We start from the raw sequence: 23,842 nt of genomic DNA on the forward strand, positions 1-23,842 counted from the left end.
CTCTTCTGATATACTCTTTCAGAAATGAACCACACAGCCCAGCCCAGACAACTTTTCGAAGGCCCACTTAAGGAACTTTCTACTACCGATGCCAAGAATGAATCAGTGCTTCATCGTGGTGACAAAGACGACAGCAGTGACGACAACGATGACTTGCCCCTAGCAGTATTGATCAAGCCAGGTATATACAGAAAAAAAACCCAGCTACGGTAAAGTGGTAGAGAGTAACGTGCTTGTAATTTCCCTCTTTAAAAAAAAAAAAAAAATCATTGACAGATATTCAATTCCATTAACATCAGGGACAAGTTCATTATACTATTTTGACTGCATATTCTGAAGTTCTTCCAGAGCATAATTATGATAAAGGACTAGAGCTTGGTCAAACCTATCGAACTGCTTGTATTATGATTTGCTGGAAGAAAACATTCTAAAAATTGCCATTGTTTTCGAGTGATTTGTTGCATACTCTTTCAGGAAAGAACCACATAACCCAGCCCAGACAACATGGTAGTGACAAAGACGACAGTGGTGACGACGACGACGACTTGCCCCTAGCAGAATTGATTAAGCCAGGTATGGAAAGGAAAATTTGAAATAAAAATTAAAACACATTGCACTATACCAATTTGTAATTGCCTAGCTTAAATCTTCCATGGATGTTGATCACAACAAAGTGCAGGTCTGGATTTGAGTCATTCTGGTCAATGAAATATGATAAAAATGAACATAACCAACTACCGTAATGCTGACGAGCTGTCCTTGGCAGAATTGACTGAACAAAGTGTGTTTATATAGATATAAATTAGCACACACATAAATTTAAATGAGCGTGAGAATTTATCTGCATTATTTAAAATACTTTTAGGGACAGGTTCATTATAGTATTCTACTGCGTATTCTAAAGTCTTCCTGTGACATAATTATAATAGATAACAAATGACTAGCACTTGGTCAAACCTATCCAATTGCTTGTATTATAATATACTTAAGAGGAAACATGAACTAAATGCTAGAGTTTTCTGTAACATTTTTTTTAAAGGAATGGATGACATTAACCAGGCCACTGAGCCCATGCAACTTTCTGAAGACTCAATTGAGAAATCAGTGGGAACAGCCAATGACAAGGATGGTGGAGATAAGTCACCTCTACCAGAATTGACCCCAAAAGGTACTCAATTAAGATTAAGAAATGTTAACCAACATATAACTTGCGAATAGCCTGAATGAGAGATTAAGAGTGGATATACGATGTTCAGAAATTATTATTGACAGAAGCACAACCGTTTCACAAGCATATGCCAGAGTTCCGGGAATTAGATAAATGTAAATGGCTTGAATTCAACTTGTCATGCTGCTTGAATAGAAATTATATATCTATTTCATTTACAAATAGGCCTGTATGACAGTATATGTCTTGACAAGAAAATATAATTGACACAAGTTCGGGTAATTCATCTACAATTTTGTTAGATTCCATTTATGATGATCCATTCGATGTCAAATCTGCAAACCCTAGTGATATAAATGTGATTATTGTATGGAGTCTGGAAACTGAATTAAGGAGCAAGATAGCCAAGCAGACACGATAAAGAATTCATGTATACGTTCTTACAGTTGGAATAAATATCACATGGTTATGATATCACCAACAAAATATTGTTCACATTTTGAAAGACAATGAAAGGAAATAAGTGGCACATGTAATTTTTCGATGGCTACCCCTTTTGTCTGGGGAAAGGGGCTTTCACAATTGGTTGTGCGATCGCTATTGCCATTATTTCTTGATAGTATACTTTGTACAGGATCGCAAGCAATCGCAAGCGATCACATGACCGATTGCGAAAGCCCCTTAATTAGCAGCAGTGCGTATGATAACAAATTGCTAGCACTGTGAAACCTATCCAATTGCTTTTATCATAATTTGTTGAAAAGGAAACATGAACTAAATGCTAGAGTTTTCTGTAACATTTTTTTAAAGGAATGGACCACATTTACCAGGCCACTGAGCCCATGCAATTTTCTGGAGACTCTATTGAGGAAGCGGTGGGAACAGATACTAATGACGAGGATGGTGGAGATGAGTCATCTCTACCAGAATTGACCCCAAAAGGTACTCAATTAAGATTAAGAATTGTCAACCAACATATACTTTGCGAATAGCCTGAATGAAAGATCAATAGTGGATATATATGATAAGAAATTATTATTGGCAGAACGCACAGCCGTTTTATGGGCATTTGAATAGAAATTATATATTATTGCATTTACAAATGGGACTGTATGACAGTATGTGTCTTAAAAGAAAACAAAATCGACACAAATTCGGGTAATTCATCTACAATTTTGTTAAATTCCATTTATGACCATCCATTCGATGTCAAGTCTGCAAACCCTAGTGAAATAAAATTATTATTGTATGCAGTCCGGAAACTGAATTAAGGAGCAGGATAGCAAAGCAGACACGATACAGAATTCATGTATACGTTCTTACAGTTAAATAAATATCACATGGTTATAATATCAACAACAAAATCTTATTAAAATTTTGGAAGTGAATTAATATGAATAAGTGGCATATGTCATTTTCCAGTGCTACCCCATTTTTCTTGGTAACGACGGTGGGGTATTATTTGTGTGAAATATAATTTTATGTATTACTTAAGCCATGAGTTGGTAACAGTTAGTTAAAACAATGTTGGCTGTCACATTCTACGTAATTACCTAATTCATGGTCATAAGGGAATATTGATTTGAAAGTGTAAGATAAAACAACATACAAGTCCTCTCTAACATATCGGGCGAAGAGGTTATAATTTCATTAGTGTGAAAACATGAAAATGAATCTGTTGTCGAAGACTTGAAGTAAGCCATCTCCAAAATGGAAATGAGCCACGCCCCCTTAAAACACAAGTGAGCAATAAGGCAACTGACATTTGATAATGTGTTTGGAATCATTCAAAGTAATTAGTTGTTTTACTAAAAAGAGGCATTTGATCAATTGAATGGAAATATAAATGAAAAGTTAAAGTGATTGGAATTCGGCAACGAGTGTTAACTTGTTTTCCATTTTAGGTACTTTCTTGGATATAAGTCAAGCATTTCCTGAGTCGTTGTATGAACTGCAACAGGGCCTACCTATGTTCTGTTGTAATAGAGGATGTACTCGTGAAGTTTACCAGGAATGTATGACATGTTGGAAGCTGATCTGCTATGAACATTTTGTCGCAAAGGATCCTTGCAGTTGTCACGATGGCAAAGCTTGGGAGGTAAGAGTTAGCACGTTAAGTCTAAGCTTTAATTTAAAAATATCAAAAAGAAACTAAATACTAACAGTTCACCAATAATTCCGCGTGAGGTTTCACATACTTGACATAGTAGACAGACCTTGACATACTATTGTTATTTTCATGAACTTCTCATAAAAAATATTGTCATGGTGACTTACAGTAAGCTTGGAGCTCGTTATTCAATATACACATGCATACATGAACTTGAATGTGATAAACATTGCCAGTCAATATTTATTCTAATTCTTCAGAGACTGTACCACAACATATGATTATTTCTAATGTTTCTATGTTGTAATCAAAATCAAACAAAAACTTAAGTCAATGGAAATGAACTAATATTTCTAATATTGATTTCTTCTTGCGAACAAACTAATGCAGATAGCATAAGAACTAAACAAGAAATCTTCAACACTTCGTTCACATGTAAACGGAAATAGTGTCGGAATTGAAACCAGATATGTTTTGATGCATTGTGTGTGACTCGTACTAATTATAGATAATTAAAATTGCGTTTAGTTCTTTATGAGAATTACATTTCTGTTTGATTCTGATATATATATATATATTATATATATATAATTATATATATGTAGGATGTTACAGACTTCGAGCGAGAGCGAAGCGACCGTGAGCAGCAAGATCCAGAGGTCTCACTTAACCATGCAGACTTCGAGCGAGAGCGAAGAGACCGTGAGCAGCAAGATCCGGAGGTCTCACTTAACCATGCAGACTTCGAGCGAGAGCGAAGCGACCGTGAGCAGCCAGACCCGGAGGTCTCACTTAACCTTGATGATGCTGAACAGCAGAAGGTAATACGGATTTTTTTCTTCTCTTTCAAATATAAATCAGTGTGACAACAAGCAATCACACAATTAAAGACATATCGTCCTTTTTGCAGATCAGCAGAAAACCATCCAAACATCTGTAAACCCTAGAGCATGGTGGGCAGGTTGTATATTCAAAATGTGAAATAGTTAAATCATGTAAAATTCAAATAATGCACGTAAACAGTGCATGAGAGATAGTCTTGCTCAGACACTTGGAAGTTTTGTTTCTTGAAATAACAGTTATCTGTGTGTAATTTAAATTACAAAACACATTATGAACATAATGTACATTATAGAAGACATTATTCAATATTTTGTAAAAAGTAATTAAAAAGGACTGTGTCAGAGACTAATATATTTTTTCGAGGTTCGAAAAAAATAAATTCAAATTATAACGGTAGTTTGTACTTCACAAATGAAGACCCTACAGGTCTAAAAACTACACAAAGGTTTTTGTAACAGTGTCTTCTTCATTATATACCTTATTGTTTTACACCAATTGTATACACAAATTCAATGCAAAAGAGACATAATGTCTTTAAAGTTCACATAAGAAGCCGATCGCCAAAACTGGACTGTTTGTGTTTTTGAAAGGCTTATTAACCATACTTTCCTATCTCACATCTTTCAAACCCCTAAAAAGGTTGGTTTTTGAGGAATATGCGTTCAAATTTCGTCAAAATATCGAAGCCTTATTCCCCGTTGAGTCAAGACCCCTAGATTATGATGTCACGTCAGGGTATTCCCTCTTATGTCCACGCAAATGCAGTGCTGTCAAAGCTTTAAAATTGCGTCATATCGCTCTCTTATGATGGATTTTATGTTCTAATTTGTTTAAGAATTATTAGAAAAAAATGTTCTAGTGAACGATTTTTTGATACATCACATAATATTCAGAAAATTTAGAATTTTGAGAGGACTTTTTTAGTTTTATTTTGGTTGGAAAAATAACGTCCCGCGTAAAAGATTAATCCGCGAGTGATGCGACTCTGTACGTGCCAGCGCGCGGTACGGTGCGGACGGTACGAGAGGGGAGCCCTCGGCCGAGGCTCCGCTGCTCAGGCGGCCACGGCCATGCACGGCGACTCGCTCTAGCTAGCTATAGGCTAGAAGCAAAACGGCAAAATGACCTACTGTAAACGTCAATATTTTCGCGCGATTAATTTTTCGCGCTGAGCGGCTCGAAAACGTATTCGCGGGTTCTTAAATTCGCGCTCCGCAGCAGGTTACTTTACTGTAGTACACATTCACTGCTTTCATCCAAAGCCTCTGCTACATAGCTTGCTATGCCAGTGTACGACAAGCGACGTAGCGAGCGGCTCGACTGCGAGTACAAGCACTCAAATACGTAGTACAGCTGTGACTGTAGTACCGTAGTCACGGGGGAATGTAGCATCGGTGCGGGAAGCGCGCGGTGCACACTGCATGCTACAGTACACAGCAATCTATCGTCTCTTTGCACATACACAGTACTAGTAGCGTAAACATGCCTGTACATTGTACTACGTAGCAGTATCATCGATGAAGCGCACACAATTCATCCCGTTGGTACTTTGCTCAACACATGATCCTGCTTGCTGCATCAATTCTTTCATAATTATTTTTTGCCTTGTACAAAAAAATGTACGTAGGTTAGCAAAGCCGTCTGGGCATGCGGCATGTGCACATGCAACAGATTGAAAAATGTGTTTCTTTTGCGAGCGTCTCGGAAACTGTATTGGCACAAGAAAAGTGTCTGTAATGATGGGAAATCAGTTTATTTATAGTTTTTTATACCATAACATTGGTAAGTTTGACATATTCCTCAATAATTTTTACAGATGGGGACACAGGTTTTAAAGTCTTTAATTTATTAAGACTTTAGATCTAACAAGTAACAAGCTAACCCTGTCTTATTTACTGATCCAAACTGAATCAGTAATAATAGCATACAGCCTTTTTACAGGGACTCCTATCTGTCTAGTGTCTGTGGTCAGGGGCTGACCGTTTAGCCTTAGGGCCGCGCCGTAGGCCCGTACATTAAGACTGTTTGATGAAAAGCTAAATCTGGACAAAAAATGAGCTGAATTGTTAGTTAGAAAATAGTCTAGTCTCTAGACTAGAGGCTTTAGGAGTTAGTAGTTTCCTCACATCGCCCGCAGTGAAAACTGCACTAACTCCGAGACGCCTGCAGCTCAAGACATGTTTCGAACTTACCAATTGTTATTCAAAAGCCGTTCTGGATCAAAATCGAGACGAGGAGCATCCCCGTCGTTTGCCATTCCATATCCATCGAAAGGCAGCGGCTCATGACAATAGGGTTGCGGCACCCTAGACAGAAAGATCCGTCTGTCCGGAGGACTCTTTTGTATTTTGCCATTAACGCCGTCCTCCGTAGACAGACGGAAGGTTGCAATAGGCATTACTGTGTGGATGTTCTTAACCACTGTCTCTATGAAAAATTGGGTGAGGTACCTCACCCTTCTCGATTGCGTCTAATTCACGGCCCTAGGTCGGCAAATTTAAGCTTGTATAGTGACATTCACTATTCAAGAATTCATTTCACTCACCAGATTTATGAATAATCCAACATTTCCGTAGAATTTTCAACGCAAAACACACATTAACCAGCCCGTCGCGTCGTCACGTTCAAACTGCAGAAACATACAGTATGAATCTATTAGCCAATCACATGCGAGGTAGTTTCTACGTGTTTTTTTTACTTAATAAAGTACCTCGCATGTGATTGGTTTACAGATTCAAAATGGCGACTTTCAGCTAGCGAACGGCGATGTTGCGATATGGATAAAATTTCTGCATTATAACCGCGTTACTGTGAGTATTTCGATTGCAAAATGTGAGAAATTAACCCCAAATATTGCTGCATAATGTGTAATATCATGTCAAGCTTGTTTGAATGTAAAAAAGCTGCCTGTAATTTGGTTTATCGTAACGTTTTATCTGTGCGCTACTGCCACACAGTAGCTGGCATCATTGACTTCGGTCTGTATACGGAGGGGATCCGTGAAGCCAGACGCAGTCTCCGCGGAACATTCCCCGACGGACAGATACAGACCGATCTTTCGGTCAAGCGGCACCCGTGGCCCTGCCGCTGCTTCCCCGGCTGGATTGACGTCGACAGCACCTTGCTCTCCCACTTCTCCATCGTCCTCTCCCCAGCTTACATCTTCCCAACTTCCATCGTCCTCGTCTGTATTCTCGTCCCCTTCTCTGCTTTTGTCGCTTCCTTCCTCTTCACTAACGTACTCCTCAAAGTCCATAAAAAGATCACTCTGATCTAACTCACTGTTCTCGGCCATTTTCGGAAGGAGTGAAAGCTCAAAATTGATCGACGCGAAATTTCGAAACGAACCGCTATGAAAAAGTTACGATGATACAAATGTGAACCTCACGTACGTACGTACAATGCATACGATACGAGCTGCGAGGTGATACGTCATACCGACCGACGGCCGACCGGATCTACTTTCGCACCAAAACTATGAGGAGAAAATTGTGATAATTGTGTGAAATTTGGGCTTGTTGCAGATCATAGTAATACAAAATAATTGTTTGAGAAGAAGCAGTTCATGATAATACTATTAAGTGTAGACAAACAGTAAAGAGTTGGTGTCAAAAGTATAAATAGCAGAGATTTCAGACTTTGAAAAAAAATTGACAGAAATTCTTTCCCGATGCCAAATGCTTTTCTACAGAGCATCCGGGGCCCGTGGCTCTAACTACCCTGGCGTGACGTCACAACTTTTGGAGTCCCGTACTGTGGCTGGTTTTCGAGGGGGATGTTTGGGACTTGCAAATAGCGGATATCTAGATGCTTGCGGGGATTTGAGCCAAACTTTTTGCATTATTGGTCAATTACCAACATATATTTCATCTACAAACGAATTTTACGAACATTTATTCCCTTCAAATAGGAACTTTAAGGCTCTCCTTATCAATAAGTCCTCTAAATCACAAACTTATTAAAACAATCATATCAATTGTGCTTGTGTACTAGCATTTTGCTTATTTCTCCTGATGGCATAACGGCAATTGACTAAGCTCCGAAATTTAGCCAGGCAGAACGATAGCAGCCTCTTCCCGTGTTTTGAATAAAAGCGATATTTTTTATTCTTAATTCATAGATTTGTGAATTTATAACATAGTTCCCTGAAGACAGCATGGGCTTTCAGTTAAAACTATTAACATGTCATCACAGGCACCTTCAAAGCTTTTGAAAGGCTAATGAAAACTTTGCTAAAAATTTAACCCCCTTTTTGTATTCTCTGTTTCTTTTTGTTTTACTGAGTCCAGTTAGATATTCAGATAATGCTCTTTGGAGGAGAAAGAAGCAGAGAAAAGTTGAGCTGCTACAGTAGCTCCCCCCTAGTGAGCTTCTCGAAAGGTGAAGGAGAGATGTGAACGATAGAAAATGTAAAAGCCTGCAGCGGGACTAGAGTGCCTACAAAATCGTGAAATATACAAAGTGGTTAGAAAAAAAAATGTACAAGCTATTAAATATACGTGCTTAAGCCACATCGTGAACTGTTGGTTGTAAGGCATGGAACACATCATGTAGTCGTATACATATAATGCCTATAGCATGAACGTGGTTCGTGAATAAGATGCGAAATGAAATATATTTAAATTGAGCTAAGAACGTTTTAAAGCAATTACTCATCAAACTGTATACTCCATGTACAATTAAATGCATGTGAGATGGTGACTAAGGCACATGAATTACTGAAATGGTCACCAAATAATACGCCTAATTCCGTCGCTTCGCACATCTATGCGTTCCTTACGAGATAACGATATGAAAATAATCACTGTCAGATTGATGTGTGTCGTTAAACAGTGATAATGAACGGTGATATCGCATACCGAAAGACAACATAAAATATGAATACATGAAATTCGGCCGTAGCACCATGCAAGTAAAAAAATACAAAGTGACAAAATAGACACAAGATCAAAACAAAATGTCACTGAATGTTCGTTCAGAGTCAAAAGTTTGAATTCACTGTCCAACAACAAGAGGGTTACTAACAAACAAAATCAACGAGATGCTTCGGCCAATGTACTCGCCTCCCGCGTCGAGTGCGAGGTTCGGAGGTCGAGGCAAGGTTAGGCGTAATAGGCGTGGTGGTCGGCGAAGCCACGGTGGGCGGCGGTGTCGTGTTGTTGGAACAGGAGCGGGGCGGTTCAGAGTCAAGTCGTGCGGCTTTGAGTCGGTCAATGCTAACGGTGTCGGTGCGTCCGTTAATGTCGAGCGTGTAATGTTTGTCAGATTTGCTAATGACGCGGAATGGTCCGTCATAGGGAGGTCGTAGCGGTCGGCGGACAGCATCATGTCGCACAAAAACGTGTGTGCATGTCGACAAGTCCGTGGGGATGTACGACGGCGAAGTCGGGTGCGGTCGGGGTGGAGTGGGGCGTAAGGAGGTCATGAAATGACGGAGACGATGCACATAGTTGGTGGGGTCGTCTGTAGTAGTCGAATTCGTCGGGACGATGAATTCGCCAGGAAGTCGCAGAGTCGTGCCGTACACAAGCTCGGCTGGCGAATGTCCGATGTCGGGTTTGATGGTGGTGCGTAATGAGAGAAGGACCAGCGGCAAGGCTTCGGTCCAGTTGTCATTGTGGTGTGCGATGAGCGATGCTTTTAATTGGCGATGGAAACGCTCTACCAAACCATTGGCGCACGGATGGTACGCTGTCGTGCTGATGTGTTTCGCTCCAAGGAGATTCGTGAGGGCCGCGAAAAGCGCCGATTGGAATTGACGACCACGGTCGGTGGTGATCGTAGCAGGCGTCCCAAAATGCGCAATCCAAGCTCAACTTTTCTCCAGTTTCTCTCCTTCACAATCTCTCTCTCACCGCTTCGACCTCTCCGTCTTTCCCACTCTCTCTCCTCCTCTCTCCGTGGGTCATTTATCCTCCCCGCTGGTTCTCTTCAAAACAATTCCAAGTTAACCGCTTGTCAACACTGAGCACTTGTTTCACTGTCTGATACCAGAGAGGTGAGTCACCTCTCTGCTGTTCTACATGTATAAATACCGACTGCTCTTTGTGTAAAAATGGAGAGTGTATCACAATTTTACCGTCGCCACATCAGTGACTGGCTCCCACAACTCGATCTAATAAACCCATCCAATCTACAATGTACGCTCGGAGTGGCTCGTTGTCTTCATTTCCAATAGTGTATCCGACCTTAATTAATTAGTGAGTAGGTGTTGCTACCACTACACAATCATCATCATTCTCCACTCGCTAAAAACTTAATTCTTTTAGTTCTTGCATGAATCTTCATTTTCTGAACAATCATTTTCGAAATCTAATGTCCGTGTGTGAAGCAAAAGAGATGTTTTAAAAATGGAGGGGGGGGGAGCTGCCCCCCCCCCCTTTACGTACCTGAATATTTACGTAAAATGATTCCATCTAAGTATTTGGTACTATGACTCAGCATTGCATCGAATTCACACTTCAGTAACTTATTTTTATTTCTTCTCTTTTCAACATGATAAGTAGGCCTACTACGCCCTGGAAAAAAAAAAAAAACCCAAACAAACAAACATGGAGACCGAAAATATGTAAGCGAAAAGAACGTTTTGAAACAAACAACAAAGGCTACACACGCATACACTTGACTATGACGTGAATTAAACGATGATTCCGATCAATCACAAATGACAATGGTGTTAGATTTTGTGAGTTGAATTTGTTCACCCACTTGCTACCCCTCTGCCCAAAATGGGGAGGAGCTAAACACGTCACAGATAGAACCATCTCCCAATTGCAATGCAGAATTCTTTTCGGCAGCCAATCAAAAGCTTGTGGGTTACAAAACTCTCGACTCATAGGCACGTAAGTAGGCCGTACGTGCGTGCGTTCATCGTGTTCATAACCCATGGCGACTGCTATCATTCCGCATTTCTGTGACGTTGCTATGACTGTCATCAACCCTGCGACGTAAGCTCCTGCCAAACAGCCAGGTAAGACGAGTTCCATACTTTTGGCTGCTTTCGATGGCCCTTTCTCGCATTTCCATGTGTGTGCGTGTATGTGTGTGTGTGTGTGTGTGTGTGTATGTTTGTCTTTTTTGCCATCCCTCCTGAAACTTTGATAGCAATTCAACCCGACGTACCACTGTAACCAATGGTAATTCCGTTTATAGAATAAAAATGTAGTTTTTGAAAGCCATGAGTAGCTTGGAATTCTGGTGTGAAATTGGGTGAAGAGGGTGGTTGGTTGAGTGCCAATGTCACGTATAGGTGGACTTTGAAATACGTATTGTTAAGTACCACGGTTGAAACGTGGTAATAGCGTATATAGGCCTATATAGCTCGTTCGAAAGCATAGTGTTATGAGTCCAGTGAAAACGGGAAGTGCCGTTTTCACGTTGAATGAAAGTAGGCAAGGAAATAAATAGCAGAATACCATGTTGACCGTTAGAACTCATTTTGAAGTATAATTTCTGGTAGCAAGCAGTGGAAAGGGAAGGGGATGGTTTGAGTGCCAGTTACAATATAAAGAAGGATTATAGGGCTAGAGAAAGTAAAAAAATGCCTATGCTCCATAATAATCCTCTTTTTAGTTTCTCCCAACTTTGGGGTTAAGATTTCTCATTGAAGAATGGGTTGGGGGCGGGGGGTTGAAGGTTCGACATTGGGATTGGCACAGTGCTGATAATATTTATGTCCATCAAGTTTATATTTTGTTGGCCCGATCAGAAACCAAAGATTAAAAATTGATTATTATAAATGGATTAATTAAAAAAAGTTAATGTCGAGCCGTCTTATATGCATATAATGAGAGAGAGAGAGAGAGAGAGAGAGAGAAAGAGGTGTGAGGATGCAAATGCGGGGAAGTAGATTGTATGTTTGGTTGAGGATGTCCATGCATGTGTCTGCAATGCTAATAGGTTGATTATGAACATGTTTTTTTTTTTTTAAATATGATTTTTTTCTCTCTCTCTCAAAGAGAGCAGGTGCCGATACATAAATTTTTAATTTCAATAGTGGTTTTGGGTACAATCATTTTTGTTCTTTGTCGTGTAACCTGAAACTATATGCATGGGATTCAAACATTTCAAACACTGTTTTGATAATGTAGGGTTAAGATCATTTCAAAGATGAAATAAAATAATTGACTTTCATTTCTAGTCACATCAATTTATATCCTCCAATGCCTGTGATATTGAAGAATACATTATTTTATGCGATTGTATAATTTTTTGTCACATAATATTCCTCTTTTATTATTCCTGGAGATGATGAATGTTCCTTGCAGATAATTTTCTTTAATGGTATGTGAAAACAAAATTGTCAGAATATTTACTCCTCTTGCAACCTCATTGTACAAAATAACGAATGTCAAAAACTATCGGCTCTGTTTGGTCTCCATCAGGAAAGTGAAGAAATAAGCATCCACGATGGACTCGTTGAACGACCCAACGATGTCGGCCGATGACAAGATTGCCATCGTTGGTATAGGATGTCGATTCGCTGATGGCATCGACGGCGTCTACAAATTTTGGGACATGCTTGCCAAGGGTCTGGACTGCACAACGCCTCCTCCCGCTGATCGCTATGACCAATCTTTCTTCATCATACCCGGGGAGAAACGGCCGGGGAAGATGTACAACAAGTGTGGCGGATACCTCAGAAAAAACCCAGAGTATTTCGACAGGCAGTTCTTCAAAATATCACCAGGTAATAGTTGTACTATGACGCTGTCTTTTATGACGTAGACATGGTAGACTTTCGTGCAAGAAGAATCTATAAAAAAAAAAAACAGAAATATGAATTCCATCCCTTAAAGGGATCGTATGGGTTTTGTTGAGACCTACCTTCATGTTTTTACCATTTTTCTGAGATGAGACACATCTTATGAAATGTGAAAGGGCATACGATTTCGAAAGGAATTCGACGTTTACAATATTGGTTTATTGGATGAAAACCGGTTTTGATATGGCTGAGATATCCAAAACAGAGCGATCCTAATAAAAGGTGGATAGGACTGCATTGTTTTACTTTGTTTTTGGATGTCTCAGCCATTCCTAAACCGAATTTCATGAAATAAATTTTGAATTCGTCTTAGAATGGTATGCTCTGTATCATATAACGCCTGAAGAGATCCTTGTCATTTAAATCTCGTACCATTGCACTCGTGACCACTCACTATTCGTATACACACGTGTACTATTTCATAAGTGGTTTCTTGTTATTTTGCAAAAAAAGTTAAAAGCCCAATCCTCGTCTCTGCTAATAATATCTTATCTAAAGTTTATTATTGATATCAATTCATGTTATCATTAGTGTCGCCGTAATTCCTGTATCAAAATTAGCAGCATATAATTATTACATAATTCGTTATCTTACATGTTATGCAAGGGAGCTGCACATTCTTATTTGATTGATAGAGACAATTGGCCAAGGATTTTACTTTAATGCACGCCTAAAACAGGAATCAACAAAAGAAATTCTACAAAGCGATTTTTCCTCGTCTACAAAGTATGATATTATCTACAAGACCGTGTACATTATGTATATGGATCCTATGTATATGTATGTGTACATTTATATATATATATAGGTATATGTATGTATATGTATATGTGTATGTGTATGCATATGTATATGCATTATGTATAATGGATATGTATGGCTTCAACAATGTACAGTATTATACATGTACATGTATGTTCATGCAGTCTACAGTAATAATACAGGATTCAATAAATCAATTAAATCAAAATAGGCAAAGTAGCTCATTATGCTAATGTGCATGTCTCAGACATTGACGTTATTTTAAAAAGGAAACTGTTGCTGTAAATGGATTCCCTGTCATAGAAATCTTTGAAAAATTGAATCACTCATAATGTTCATGCTTTCATGATAAAAATTAGGAAACATATTAGACATAGATATCATGAAATATGCTAATTAGACAGCAAATGATAATTGCCTGAGACTACCAAGGTGGCAGAGAAGCTTAATTTCAATAAATGCCATTTACAACACCATTCAATAAAAATCATCCCACTCAATTAGTTTTCCATGTCGTATACATAGCATATGGTATCAATTACTGGTTGTGTTCACACCTGGTCAAAATGGTTACTGTTGTTATTTGGATTCCTCGTCATAGCATACCCTTAAGAGTTGTATTTTCCATCCTTTCTGGCTTCCTGGTTTGAAATTATCAGTTTATTACACATTATCATGGACCTACATAATTATGGCTAAAAGATGAAAACAAGGCTGAATTTACTTCAACTTTCTTATGGCATACGAATTATAAACAAACAAAACAAACTTTTATTTAACAATTTTTCTGGTCCAAAAATTTTTACCCGAAAATTGTACCCGAACTACGATTTGATAATCAATATAAATTATCTTATATCTTTAACACTTTAATCCACAGAGGAAGCAGACCATATGGACCCACAGGTTCGGCTCCTTCTCGAAGTAGTTTGGGAGACCTTCCAAGATGCAGGGATACCAGCCCCGTCGGTTCGGGGATCGAACACCGGGGTGTATATGGGCGTGACTGCAAGCGAGTACAGCATCCTTATCACAATTCCTGAGGACAACATCAATCTTTACACGAATTCGGGCACCAATTCATGCATGGCATCAAACAGAATCTCCTACGAGTATGACTTTCATGGACCTAGCCTGACAGTTAACACTGCATGCTCCTCGTCACTGTATTCCATCCTTCTTGCCTGTGATGGCTTGCGGAAAGGGCAATGTGATATGGCCGTGGCGGGTGGTGTGAACATCACATTACTTCAAATCACAAGTGTGGGCTTCTGTCAAGGCGATGTTGTTTCTCCCGACGGCAAAAGCAAGACCTTCGACAACTCTGCCGACGGGTATGCCCGGGGAGAAGGTGTAGGGGCAGTGGTTCTCAAGCCATTGAAACGGGCCATTGAAGACGGAGACAGGATCTACGCAGTTATTCGGGGAGGGGCGCTCTCGAACGACGGTCGCACGTCTGGAATTGCTCGCCCTAGTCATGATGCACAGGTTGCTCTCCTCGAAAAGGCTTACGACGATGCCAAAGTCAACCCAACAGATTTGACTTACCTTGAGGCTCACGGCACTGGCACAAAAGTTGGTGATAGGACCGAAGCCAACGCAATAGGTGAAGCCTTGGGCACTAAGCGTCGGTCCGATCAGCATCCACTTTATATCGGATCGATCAAGACAAACTTCGGACACGCCGAAGCAGCAGCAGGTATAGCTGGAGTCATCAAGTTAGCCCTCAGCTTACAACACGAGCAGATTCCCAAGCAGGTACACTTCAAGTCAGGAAATGAGAACGTAGACTTTGTGAACTTAAACCTCCGTGTTCCAACTGAACTTACAAGATGGCCAGAGGGGGCCAAGAAAATTGTTGGTTGCAGCTCGTTTGGATTCGGCGGAGCTAATGCTCACATCGTTTTAGAAGGTTTTAGCTCAAGGAAGCAACAAAACTCACTCATAAACCACAGAGTTACGGAGAAGCCTTCCATATTGTTCCTCTCAGCAGCAACGAAGGGCGCCCTCACACAATGTCTCCAGGACTGGGATACCTTCTTCACAGAAGTGATAGGAGATGACAGGGTACTTTACACCAATGCGTTGTACACAGCAGGTGTGAGGTCAACTCACCTCGACCATCGCATGTGTATAATCGTGAGATCTCCCAGCGATGCAAGGAACCAGATCAAACTTAAACTCCAACAAGACACCAAAGCCACCTCTACTGTCATAGAAGGCCAGGCTAGGGATACGAACATTTCTGTTCGTCGCTTGGTTTTCGTTTATTCAGGGATGGGCGCACAATGGTGGGGAATGGCTCGTCGTCTGGCAATTAATGATCCTGACTTCGGTGATATCATCAAGGTATGATTTCTTTGTTTTTTTTTTATTCATCTTCCGTCAATATGTCGAAGTAGGTACCCCTACCTCTCGGTATTTCTAAGGCACACCAATAAATATCTACTGTCTTTTCTTTTTGGTCTAGTCAGGGTTCAACTTCTTTGCCTTTCTTTCCACACCGGCAAGTATGCGCAAGTATAGATTGAATACCTTGTACCTGTAAGTGAAACTGTAAGTGAGTATATGCGCATTGGAGGGCAAGTGGGGTTGTGTGATTTTGTGTCTATATCTAAGTCTCACTGACTGAATCAAAGTTCACCTGAATAACGTAAGTGTCTATACTGAATCATCTATATGAAGAGCTCATTTGCAAAAGGGGTTAGATCCATTTTGGATGAAAATTGAGTTATTAGCATCACTGCACAGAATTCCATTTGAGTTTGTTACGGTGAAAATTTCAAATCCAGACAAACATTTGAATAGAAATTATAGCAAGATTAAACTTTGATTTTCCATACACTTGTGTACAAATTCTCACAAACAAACCAGTTTTTCTCTAAAGTACTAAAAATGGATCTAGCCCCTTTTGCAAATAAACTCCTCATATGTAGACCTTTCTGCGTGCGTTGGTGTGTTTCTGTATTCTCTTTTCAATGTTCCTGTGCACAAGCTTAGTTTTCAGTACTCTTCTCCCATTAAACGTAACGTAATTGCAAGGACACCTCAAGTTTTGTTTCTTACATCCGCATTATTATGCCATTTTTAACATTTTAAATGTAGTAAGATGTAATTTCATGGACACCTCGAGATTTGTTTCTTTCATACGCATTATTATACCGTTCGAACATCATGTACCGTTTGATTGTATATAGTACTAGTAGTATGCGTATTTGCTTTACTACACAGCTGGTAAAATCTCCTTGAAAATTGCTTTGTTTGCGATCGCATTATCATGTGCTATTCGTTACCTGTTATGTGTAAAATTGCAGTGTATTTAGTTTGTGTCATGTTTGTACATAAAAGTGGCAATGAATTTGAATTGAACTGTATCGAAATCAAATGTCACATCCATATAATTCCTGCATAGGTAATAACACTTTTTTTAAAAAATATGTTTGTTTACATATTAGCGTGAAATTATAGGAATTAAAGCAGATTTAAGTCGCATTAAAGATACTGCACTACCTTTGAGCACATTCCCTCAATGTGACCATGGACTCATTCTTTTTTGTTCATTACATGTATTCCTTGTCAACAGAATATCGACAAGATGCTGTCGAAATTGGGAGCGAAGTGGTCTCTAATGCAGATGTTAACGACGGAAGAAGACCAAGCAAAGATCAACCAGACAGGTAAGCGCCTTACAGTTAATTCATTTCAAGAAGTTATTCGAAACAGATACTTTACTCTGTTAAACCGAACAGTTTTATTTTCACATGCCAGTAGCAGACATTTCTTTCTTCCAAGGGGGGGGGGGGGGTGGAATGGCAGAGTCGACGCCACTAACAAAAATGTATGAAGGTCATATCTATGAAAGCGTAAAATGAGAACAAAAACAGAAATATAGGAAAACATCGAGTTTCTGATATTCAAGTCATCTAAGAACATCCTAAGAACGAACAAAAAATGTTAAGCAGTCCTGAAATGAAATCGAGGCGTATGCTTAGCAGGGTATGTGAAACTTTTGTAAGTGTCTGTGTGTGTTCATTTTTTTTTTTTTTTTTTTTTGGGGGGGGGGGGGGTCATTCAAACTGAATGCGATAAAATCGAGGAAATGCTCACTAAAAAGCTTATTAAAAGTCGAGGAAGGACCGGAAATGTGCGTTTAGGGATCGAAGTGATTCCACTTTTTTCCAGATGGATTTTAGTTACTAGGGTAATAATTATGGTATGATATCAATCACAAGGAAGCTGTAGAAAGACGTCATGCAAACCAGCTAATTGCTTATTACTATTCCATTAGTCTCAATGTCACCATTGTCCTATTTTGCGCTCAATTTCACACTCTAGACATTGCACAACCCTGCCTTTGTGCAGTCCAGATTGGTCTAACTGAGTACTACCGCTCTCGAGGAATCACTCCAGACGCCATTGTGGGGCACAGCGTCGGGGAAGTTGCCGCAGCGTATGCCTCCGGTCATCTTTCTCTCGAAGATGCAGTTCGCCTTATCTACGCCAGAGGATACCAGCTGAGAAAGACAAGTGGCCGTGGGACAATGGTCGCCATCTTGCATCCTGTTGAAGAGATCGAAGCACGCCTGAAGAGCAGCAAACTCGAGAGTAAAATCAACGTGGCGGCGATCAACAGTCCGAGACAAATCGTCTTGTCTGGTGACAAAGAGGCCCTCGCATCCTTTACCGAGGATCTCAAGGAAGAAGGAGTGAGATGTATCGGTTTGAAGGTAAGCAATGCATTCCACAGCTACCAGCAGGAGGACGTTCGCAAGTCTTTCCTCGCCAGTGCAAAATACCTCAACACAACGTCAGGAAAAGGAACCTCCAACGTTATTCCATCAGTTCCTATTCTGTCAACAGTCACGACCACCTACTTGGAAAGGAGTGAAGTCAACAGTGCTTCCTATTGGTGGCAGAACATACGACAGCTCGTCAGATTTATGGACGCTGTAAAGAAGCTTTTGCAAGATGGCTACAACTGCTTCCTGGAGATTGGACCTCATCCAGTATTATCTTCCGCCATTCGGGATACACTAAGGACACCGTCAAACAGCAACAATCAGGTGGTTGTAACAGGATCGTTGCAAAGACCTTCAAACACAAACTTGCTTGCAGATGACGAACTCAGTCTCCTTCGCTCAATCTCGAGACTCCATGTCGAGGGCTACCCGATTGAACATAAGCGACTCTTTCCAGACGGACCCTGCGAAGTTGTGTCACTTCCGTCATACCCATGGCAACACGTGCTCTGTTCAGGAACTACACAAAAATCAAGAAAACTCTTCAGTTTCCCTCTTCAACGTCATCCTTTGCTTGGGAAACGTCTACACGTCTCTCATCTGAGTGGAAAAACATCGCCGAAGATTTGGAGCTCGAAATTTTCACAAATGTCTGTGCCATGGCTGCGGGATCACAAGCTTCAAGGAAACGTCATTGTCCCTGCCGCAGCTCACATCGAAACTATGCTAGAGGCAAGCCGTGAGATCTATCCCAATCTTGACTTTGTCACACTCAAAGACGTAAAATTTGAGAGATTCATCTTTGCTCCCAAAGTAGACGGTTCCCTGGAAATTACTCTTGAGACCGGGCAGCAGGAGGCAAATTTAACCCTACGCAGTTTCAACCCCGCTGATCGCTCCTGGAAATTAAACAGCATGGCAACAGTAGATATTCCAGTTGGGGCTCCCAATTCCTTGCAGCCCTTGGCAGATGTCGCTAGGTACGTCAGACTGACGTCTGAGGACATACAGGCAAAATTCCCACACATGATTGATCAAGCAGAATTTTATGACGTTGTGTGGGCGCGTGGCTATCATCTTGGAGAAACTTTCAGATGCATTGAAACTGCCTACTTCAGCCATGACTACAACGAGGCCTTGATGTATGCTTCAGTACCGGAACCGATCAAGAGTGATTCCAATCGCTACAACTTTCACCCTGCCCTCTTTGATAGTATTTTCCAAGGATTTGGAGTCTGTCAAATGTTCCAGGAGCAAGAAAAAGCGCGGCAAGAAAATGCCACTCCAAAAGTTTGGTTCCAGGTTCCTCACGCCTTACAAACCATTCATGTCCTCGGAAGTGCGCCGCTGCGAATGATGTTCTACATCCGTATCAAAGAGTTGGACGGAGCTACATGTGGGGATGCAGTTTTGGCTGATGCATCTACGCAGAGAGTATTCACTCGCGTAGACAACATGATGTTTGAAAAGGTGAACTACGAGTCAGATGAACGAGTACAGCTATGGAGCAGGAAGTGGATGCCACTTTCCCCTGATTCAGACAGGGGTAGTACTTCAGCAACTGAGACGGCTGCTTCTGGGTCAATTGTCATGGTGACAGACAAGTTAGGCATCTGTCCCGAGCTAATGAAACATCTTGACAGGGAAAGGATTTCAATCTTTGATCCATGCAATTCCTGTGACATCCAGGATGATTTCAGCAAGATCCTCCAAGTGATGACGGACTCAAGTGATGTCATCCTGCTATCTGCCTTGGACATACAACAATTCGACAATGCTGACGTTATCAGCACGGAAAAGTTTTTGGAGGCGCAACGAGTGGTAGGAATAAACATCATAGACATGTACCGTGCTCTGGTTTCGAGTAACATGGCGAAAAGGCCGAGAGTCTGGATAGTTACTCGTGGCGCTCAGGCAGTGACTGACAAGGATGTTGTCAATCCCATGATGGCCCCTACCTCATCTCTCTCACTAACACTGATGCACGAAGATCCAGAAATGAGAGTCATTACCGTTGACTTGCCCTCTATTCAAGAACCTGGAGAAGCAGCGCTTTGGCTATTCAAATACATGAAGAATGAAATTTCAACAGAAAATCATGTTGCGTTGCGACATAAGCAGTCATTTGAACGAGGGGGCAGCACCGGATCAACCTTTGACACATATGCCCATCGAGTAGTTATTCAACCCCAATCTACTTTCGCTGCAGCAAAGTCAAGCGAATGGGAGATTGACCTGACTAAAACGCTGAACCAGAAACGAGTAGTTGCTGAGCAAAATGAGGGGACATTTGTGAGTCGTCAAGAAAATGTAGTCAACGTAAAGGTGTCTGCATTTTCCGTGCAACAATTGCAAGGAGACCCCTACAATTGCTGTTATCTCTTTGCTGGGCTAGTCAGAAATAACAGTGAGCAGGGCATATGTGAAGTGGGTACCACGGTGCTCGGGGTACGAACGGGCGAGAAGCTATCAGCCATTGTTGCAGCTGAAGCATCAGAACTGGTACCTATACCTGACAACCTCACACCTGCCACAGCTGTAAGCATCGTCAAGGATTATTTTCCTCTGTTCGTTGCTCTGAATGGCGCACTGAGGTCGAATGAAAAAAGCAAGGTCATCGTGTGTCTCAGTTCAGAAGAGGATCATGCTGGAATGATAGCAACCGAATTCGCCCTAGAGAAGAAGGACGCTACGGTTTATGTCCATATGGTATGTGAAAGCGGAATCACAAAAGCGTCTGGACTTCTTGGGCAGGAGCGTGTTGTGTCCGTAACTACGGACAACATCGACGCACAGATCAATAACAAATCTGCTGACGTTTTGGTACTTGTAGGTGAACTGCCAGACGAGAAGAGATTAACCAAGCTATTCCAAAAGGTTCGTCCTCTCGGATCAGTCGTCCAGGTCCGAGGAAAACCTTTCCATGAGGTGAGGATAAAAGATATGCCTCCGAACCTGTTTTCGGTTACAATAGACTCCAGCCTTGGACAACTCACTGGAATGGTAGACTCTATCTCTAGTCTCTTGCACTTGTTCGATGCTCATGAGAATTATCATATTCACATGCCACCTGCATCATCAGCTTTACCAATTTCAGAATGTGCAAAGGCTTCAGCATCCCTAGAAAACGTCACTATCTACATAGACGAAGACAAAATACCAGTTTCACTGAACTTTGAAAGGTCCACGTTCTCAGCCAATCCACAGGCATCCTATCTTGTGACAGGCGCATCAAAGGGATTTGGTCTCTCCGTTGTTGAGTGGCTTGCAAGCTCTGGGGCACGCCATATCTTCATCATTTCAAGGAATGTACCGGGGGCAGAAACCTCTCAGCGCTTAGACTTGCTTCGTGACAGAGGGATTAACATCACACACATTGCAGCGGATATGAGTTCTTATGGAGATGTTGAGAGAGCACTACTAGCCATTCAGCAGGATGGGGACCATGCACTTGAAGGAGTTTTTCACTCGGCAACGTTGTACAGTGATACATACCTTCAAAGTCTTACCCAGGAAATCTGGAATATGGTTATGATGCCCAAAGCGTATGGAGCATTGCTACTGCACCAACTCACTACGAAGCTGAATTTTCCAATCAAGCATTTTGTGATGGTATCTTCACTGGCAGAGATGATCGGAAATAGGGGACAAGGAAATTATTGTGCAGCAAACACCTTCTTGTCGTCCCTCTGCACGATGAGACGAAATTGTGGTCTACCAGCGACATCACTGCTACCTGGTGTGATCAACTCGCAAGGATTCGCCGCGAGAGAAGGTCTTGTTGACCACTGGAAGAAACTGGGACTTGAAAGTTTGTCACCGTCGGAAATCTTGGGCGCTTTGGGATGCATTCTGTCCACTGACTACACGGTGGTTGGAGTATCAGGCATTCTTGATCGACTCGAATATGCCAAGGGCTTTCATGTCATGATATCACATCACTTTTCCGATCCAAGTGGAACCTTTTCAGTACTGAAATCATTGTTTCCACCTGAAATCATGTCTCTGGAGAGCGAGCGGGATATCAGAAAGCAAATCAAGCGGGCTGCCCCGGCGGAAGGCAAATCCTTGATCATGCAGTCTCTTTCCGCTTTTTTCTCCGAACGCCTTGGCTACAGTGGAGATGTGTCTCAAGATGCTACACTGATGTCACTCGGTCTGGACTCTCACTTATCTACCGACCTGAGCAACGATATTCATGACCAGTTTAGTGTGACTCTGACAGCCATGTCACTTCTGAATGACACGTTAACTCTCAGAAATCTGACCGAAGTCATCCATTCACGCATCGTATCTGAAGGACTGGAGGGGGAGGAAGCAACCGCCATTGTAACGACTGAAGGCATTGTTGATGCACTGTGGCTGGATGTAAATGAGAAGCTGGACTCACCGTCAGCACAACTGATATGCTTCCCTTCGGTGGCTGGAGGTCCAACTATGTTTCTTCCATGGAAGAAGAAGCTTGCTAGCCAGAACATCCAGATGATCACTATTCAGCTTCCAGGATGGGAACGTCGTGAACAGGAGAAACCTCTCCAGAGCCTTCAGGACATCGTCACCAAGATTGCTGAAGCGTTGATGCCGACCCTTATTCGAGGTCACTTTGCATTCTTTGGACACAGTGTCGGTGCACTCATCGCATTTGAACTAGCACATCACCTAAGAGAAAACTACAACATTTCTCCCGCGCACCTTTTTCTCAGCGCATGGTACCCGCCAACTATGGCATACCCTCGCCCAGATGATCTGAAGGAAAACGAACTTCTCTATCGGAAAATGCAACAGATCATTAACAACCACGCGGATTCACCTAAGGTTCCTACCTCCAATGGCCATTCCTTCCAGTTCAGCTTGTTCGAGCCGTCCACTATGAACAACGTCAATCTTAGAACCTCTCTCATCCCCAGTATCAAAGCTGCCGTATTCATTTGCAAGAAGTACCGTTATGCACACAAGGACAAGCTCCTTGGTAATCTGACCGTATTCGGAGGCAAGGATGACTCTTTCATCAGACCATCGGTACTGGATGACTGGAAGAAGGAGGTCAGTCCAAGAGCTAACTTCGTGAAGGTGACGTTTCCTGGCCAGCACATGTACATCCTTTCTGCTTCCAAACATGTGCTGAAGTGTGTCATGCGAGAACTCACAGGCATTCGATTGTCTGATGACAACCCGGAGAATGCTATGAAAGGCAGCGGCTGTTACTTTTGGCAGAGGTAAAATTAATATGTCTATCACTCCCTCGTCTCTTTACTGTCCCAATTTTGCTCTCTCGTGCTCTTTCTCTCTCTCTCTCTCTGATGCTCCCAAACATATTACGTGGTTAGCTTTACCTTGATCTCTCTCTCTTTCTCTCTGTGTGTTTAGTTTTACTCGATAGGATTTCTGCAATATTTATTCTTTGCTCGGTCAATTATTTTTTTTTAATAATCCTACTTACCTATAATGATATTGTA

General features: G+C 41.4%; 2 protein-coding genes across 2 annotated transcripts; both read left to right on the plus strand.

Moving 5' to 3' along the window:
- Positions 1-311: 311 nt before the first annotated feature.
- On the plus strand, positions 312-4,347 carry LOC139724280 (uncharacterized). The gene is made up of 5 exons (XM_071635422.1): positions 312-573; positions 1,040-1,168; positions 1,979-2,110; positions 3,073-3,266; positions 3,884-4,347. Exons 2-5 carry the CDS (start codon positions 1,042-1,044, stop codon positions 4,142-4,144), a joined length of 714 nt encoding a protein of 237 aa, XP_071491523.1. The 5' UTR covers positions 312-573; positions 1,040-1,041; the 3' UTR covers positions 4,145-4,347.
- A 4,815-nt stretch (positions 4,348-9,162) lies between these two features.
- LOC139724260 (phenolphthiocerol/phthiocerol polyketide synthase subunit C-like) lies at positions 9,163-23,606 on the plus strand. Its single transcript, XM_071635402.1, has 5 exons — positions 9,163-9,349; positions 12,523-12,810; positions 14,528-15,996; positions 17,231-17,324; positions 17,983-23,606. Exons 1-5 carry the CDS (start codon positions 9,163-9,165, stop codon positions 23,604-23,606), a joined length of 7,662 nt encoding a protein of 2,553 aa, XP_071491503.1.
- The last annotated feature ends 236 nt before the right edge of the window (positions 23,607-23,842 follow it).

The sequence above is a fragment of the Diadema antillarum genome, unplaced genomic scaffold (genome assembly GCF_040938485.1).
Source record: "Diadema antillarum isolate AM-2024a unplaced genomic scaffold, OU_Dant_1.0 scf00000210, whole genome shotgun sequence".
In the NCBI taxonomy this organism is placed as follows: domain Eukaryota; kingdom Metazoa; phylum Echinodermata; class Echinoidea; order Diadematoida; family Diadematidae; genus Diadema; species Diadema antillarum.

Coding starts and splice junctions, on each gene's coding strand:
- LOC139724280 (XM_071635422.1), top strand. CDS start 1,042: ATGGATGACATTAACCAGGCCACTGAGCCCATGCAACTTTCTGAAGAC. Junction 1,169..1,978: donor ACCAGAATTGACCCCAAAAG/GTACTCAATTAA, acceptor ATTTTTTTAAAG/GAATGGACCACATTTACCAG. Junction 2,111..3,072: donor ACCAGAATTGACCCCAAAAG/GTACTCAATTAA, acceptor TTTCCATTTTAG/GTACTTTCTTGGATATAAGT.
- LOC139724260 (XM_071635402.1), top strand. CDS start 9,163: ATGCTTCGGCCAATGTACTCGCCTCCCGCGTCGAGTGCGAGGTTCGGA. Junction 15,997..17,230: donor ACTTCGGTGATATCATCAAG/GTATGATTTCTT, acceptor CCTTGTCAACAG/AATATCGACAAGATGCTGTC. Junction 17,325..17,982: donor AGCAAAGATCAACCAGACAG/GTAAGCGCCTTA, acceptor TTCACACTCTAG/ACATTGCACAACCCTGCCTT.